This window comes from Sinocyclocheilus anshuiensis, unplaced genomic scaffold, assembly GCF_001515605.1.
Source record: "Sinocyclocheilus anshuiensis isolate Anshui unplaced genomic scaffold, SAMN03320099.WGS_v1.1 scaffold50, whole genome shotgun sequence".
NCBI lineage: Eukaryota > Metazoa > Chordata > Actinopteri > Cypriniformes > Cyprinidae > Sinocyclocheilus > Sinocyclocheilus anshuiensis.
Window position 1 is genome coordinate 1,552,991 of NW_015542382.1, and position 4,500 is coordinate 1,557,490.

A 4,500-nucleotide genomic window follows, 5' to 3' on the forward strand; every position below is an offset into this window, starting at 1 on the left:
CGGGGTCAAGAACGGCGTGCCCGGCGGATCCGACGAATGAGCGGCGAACACATGTGACGGACCCCGGGCTGGATTCCGCTTCGTCCACGGTGAAAGTTGATGTATTCCCTCAGCGACCAGCACAGATCAGCTCTAGGCATGACGAAGCGGATATCGTCCTCTTTTGGAAGACCAAACAAAGTAGTTTTGCTTTCACAACGAAACACACAGCGTCTTCACGACATGGCAGCGGCGGCAACAACAATACTACAGCGAGAATAAAAGTTACGCCTTCTTTCTTTGTGTGAACATTTGGGCGGCGTTATGCAAATCTTCCCACATAGTGACGTAGACATGTGGGGGCGTGTTAGAACGAGCCATTTTAGGTAGGTGTGGCTGACTCTGAACTTTTATAAAGAATATCTCTTTGGATTTGAGACTTTAGTCTTTGCAACTTTACAGATCTTCTTTATGCACCAAGAGCTTGTAACACTCCAAAGAGAAAGGAAAAATTGAAATCGCATCATATGACCCCTTCAAATGTTAATATAGGTGTATCTGTATTGAACCAATAATAGCACTGAAAATGTGATGCTGTTTTCCAATTTTAATGTCTTGTTAAAACTGATTTTGACATTATTTTTTTGTGCCATTGTTCTTGAATTTGTGTTAGAGTTTCTTTATTAAAAGCTTGTTTTCTCTGGTCTTTTGTCCTTTATGTTAAAGTACGAAAATACCTTTTCCTCATTTAGTCTAACTTCCTATCTAACAATGGATACCTGATTATTAATTTAATCTTTTTAACCAATTAATATAAATTACTTCTCCAGTCCTTTGTGATGTAGGCTACTGGATAATGGTTAAGGATAATGTTTTTTTATTTCTGCACAATTTCTACCTGATAAAAAAATGTACACTTTGGCAAATAAGAAAATGTATATTCATTATAAACATGCACATGGAGTTTGAAGCCTTTAACTAATAAAGGAAACAGTGTTTTGGTCCAGGTTAGAGGTTTTGACCTTGTCAGTGATATATTTGAATACATTTTGTCTATTATTATTTCTGATCAAAAATAAAAATCAGACAAAACGGGGAATATAACACCATTTGGTGATTGAATATCGGGTATTAATAGGGTTAAAAGTCTTGCAAGAAAAAAAAAACAAATAGTTCATATAATATTTTGTTTGACCTCATGAACATTTTCTGAAGGTCAAGCATCTTGCTGACAATTTGTTAAAAAATAATAAATTATATATTCCTGATTTGATTGTACGCGTATTTGCAAGTTAAAAAAAGACCAATCACAATTTAGTACGAAAATAAATGCAAGAAGGAGGACCAATCGGATCAAGTTATTATGCAAAATTACAACGCGTCATCGCTGTTGCAGAATTGATCCAACTTTACCCTATTTATAACGTATAACGTATTTTAAAAACGTTTATAATATGCTTATATGTAGTATAATTTAAGTATACACTTGAAGCAATTAAATAGATAAAAGCAGGAAAATTGTGGAGAAGAACAATAAAAAAGACAGACAGTATGGCCAAAGTGATATGACTTTAAGTTACGTCATTTGGCCACTAGAGGTCAGTAAACATATCAATCCATTTGTGTATCGAAATACATGGCCGTGGATGATTGACAATCACGCCCGTTTCTTACTGTAGGCTGCTCACAAATCACTAGTTCATACCATCGCATCGCGTCTAATATGCACCTCAGTTTTAACGCGACAGAAATGCACAAGCGCTAATCACACGCGTCTCCTGGAAGAAAGCGGCGCGGGACCAGCTTAAAACAAAAGCGGCAGTGGACATCAAAGGCGTTTAAAGCTCTTCCTTCAGCTCCAGTGAGTGCATCGCTGGATAACATGCAGACGGCAGTGCCGCAAGGACCGCGTTGGACAAACTGAGCACAGAGAAACCTGCTGCTGTCGGTTCTCGCCCAAAACATCGAAGAACAGGAGCTATTTGTCTGTTGTTGAGATCACCGCAGGTTTTTGCTGGAACTATGGTTTAGGCTGATAACGGGTAAGGATGGGTTCTTGATAACAAAAGCCTGCATGAACGGATTGCAGTTTCAGTCCTAGCATATAAACGATGCATTTTACTGATTCATTATTATAATTAAGAACATATATAAGATCAGCAGATGTAGCTAAATATGTGTGTTGGCGACGAAATTCTGTCCATTTGTTGGCTTGAGGGTCTTTGGTGCAGATTTTAACCCCTGCTTCACTGGAAGCAGCGTGTAAAGAGACACTTTAAAGGCATTTGATGCAATGCGACGTGATGAAGCAGCTCAAGTCTGGAATTGGCTGCTGAATGCATCATCATCGTGTCTTTTCCAGTCGCAGGTCTGCGTGAACACTATGGCTGCAGTGGTCAATTATTCTTCGCCATGGTGGGTTAACCTTTTCCATCGCCTCCCGCACTTCAACCTACAGTTTCAGCTGACCAGCAGCGATTTCCGCCCGGAGGACTCGGAATATCAAAAGGTAGGTCGACTTCAAGTGCTGCATGATTAGGAAATACGAGGCAACATCGAGACCGGTGTGTGCGTGCGGGGCGGCAAGATCAAAGGATGTTCTCGAGCATGACGTCACCCTCTCAAGGCTTTTACTGCAGCGTGACAACTAGTTAAGGTTTTGAGGTACTAGTTGGCATTCAGAGTTTCACATATTCCATATACGGACAGCTAAATGGTGATCATTATGAATAACAAACACAAAATGTGTGGAACTGGTGATAATACATCAGTGAAATGTCCTAGAATAGCCAGTGATAATGCAGTCAGACAGTATTTGACAGTTTAAAAGCTTTTGACCCAGTAACTTAATAAGTACTAACCTAGCTTAAACTACCTTGAAAATCTATGCTGGTCAAGCTTGGATGTTTTTTTTTTACGCCTAAGAGTGTCATTGATTTGTAATCAGTTTTAATGACTTCACCATCTTACCCAGCTCCTCATGTTGCACACCAGAACAAACTGTCCAATCAGTGAGCAGTTACTGTCCAGAAATGATGTTATGCTTAGGAGAAGTGTGGAGATAGTCAGCGTTTGTGTATTTATTTACCCACCCACAGAGATGGATATCAACACCCTGTAGGAGACATTATGTGCCTTTGCATATATAATGCATTTCTACATGCATATGCGACATTTGGTCATATGTATAATGCAGAGGCATCCAGGATTGCTGTTGTATCTCAGTTGCAGCATCATTAAGGGGATGCTGCCAAAAATTGGAAACGCAACCTGTCTGTCAGTATGGTTCTTGGTGTAAACATCCCATTAGATGTTTTAACATCGTCTAAGCTGATCTGCTCTGTGCAGTGGTGTTGAGCATCATGTCAGCATTACATCACGGTATCAAAATGGTATTACCATGTTTCTTAGGTAATACACCATTGTATATTCCATATTAATAAGTTCTGTAGCATATTAATATGGAAATTATTCAGTATTCGGTTGGGGCGATGTAGCTAAATAAATGTTCTGTTTTAAACCTTTTGATGATATTCTCGATATTTATGTGAATGCTCTAAAATGCCTTAAAAGGGAGATAGTTTTATTTAATTTTGGTTACTATTATGATTATTATTATTAGATATTTTTAACCATAATTTAAACCAAACAGCCATTGTTGCCAGGTAGATTCAAAATGTATATTCAAATTGAATTATAATATGCCATGCAGAGAACTCCAAAAGTGTTTTGGAGTGATGACTCAAATTAATCACTTAAACAAAGTTTTGAATCATTTCATTGAATGATTCATAGAAATCAATCAAGCATACGAACTCTGAAAGAAATTTGACTGCTTACATTTAAATAAAACGTAACACTCATACCTGTGTGATGATGACAATACTAGTTTGATAAAATGGTATCTAGGAAACTTAAAGGGTTAGTTCAACCCAAAAATTAAAATTCTGTCAATAATTACTCACTCTCATGTCGTTCCAAACCTGTAAGACCTTCGTTCATCTTCAGAACACAAATTAAGATATTTTTGATGAATTCCGAGAGATCTCTGACCCTCCCATAGACAGCAAGCATACTACCATGGTCAAGGTCCAGAAACGTAGCAAGGACATCATTAAAATAATCCATGTGACATCGGGTTCAACCGTAATTTTACGAAGCTACGAGAATAAAAATAACGACTTTATACAACAATTTGTCTCCTCGGCGTCACCCTGGCACCATTTCAGAGAGTATCCACTGAACGTAAACAACGTATGCTGTTCTTTGTCAGTTGCGCCACGCGGATACGTTGTCAACGTTGTGTACGCTGTTTACACATTGATCTGAATGAAAACAACTCATCAAAAATATCTTAATTTGCGTTCTGAAGATGAACGAAGGTCTTACGGGTTTGGAACGACATGAGGGTGAGTAATTAATGACAGAATTATTATTTTTGGGTGAACTATCCCTTTAATGGTCCGGAATGCTGGATATTCCGGAATATCCGGAATGCTGAATCCCTGACAATTTTCAAGC

At 38.4% G+C, this 4,500-nt stretch overlaps 1 protein-coding gene across 2 annotated transcripts in view; it reads left to right on the forward strand.

Moving 5' to 3' along the window:
• The first annotated feature begins 1,599 nt into the window (after positions 1-1,599).
• Positions 1,600-4,500, forward strand: part of ttyh3b (tweety family member 3b) — a 45,472-nt gene continuing 42,571 nt past the window's right edge. Inside the window, exons 1-2 of one of the 2 annotated variants that reach the window (XM_016491771.1) lie at positions 1,600-2,021; positions 2,342-2,488. In XM_016491771.1, coding sequence (XP_016347257.1) covers positions 2,363-2,488 — 126 coding nt within the window. In that variant the 5' untranslated portion in view covers positions 1,600-2,021; positions 2,342-2,362. Of the gene's footprint in view, positions 2,022-2,049; positions 2,489-4,500 lie in introns of those variants that run through there. The other variant, XM_016491770.1, reaches the window with a different exon arrangement.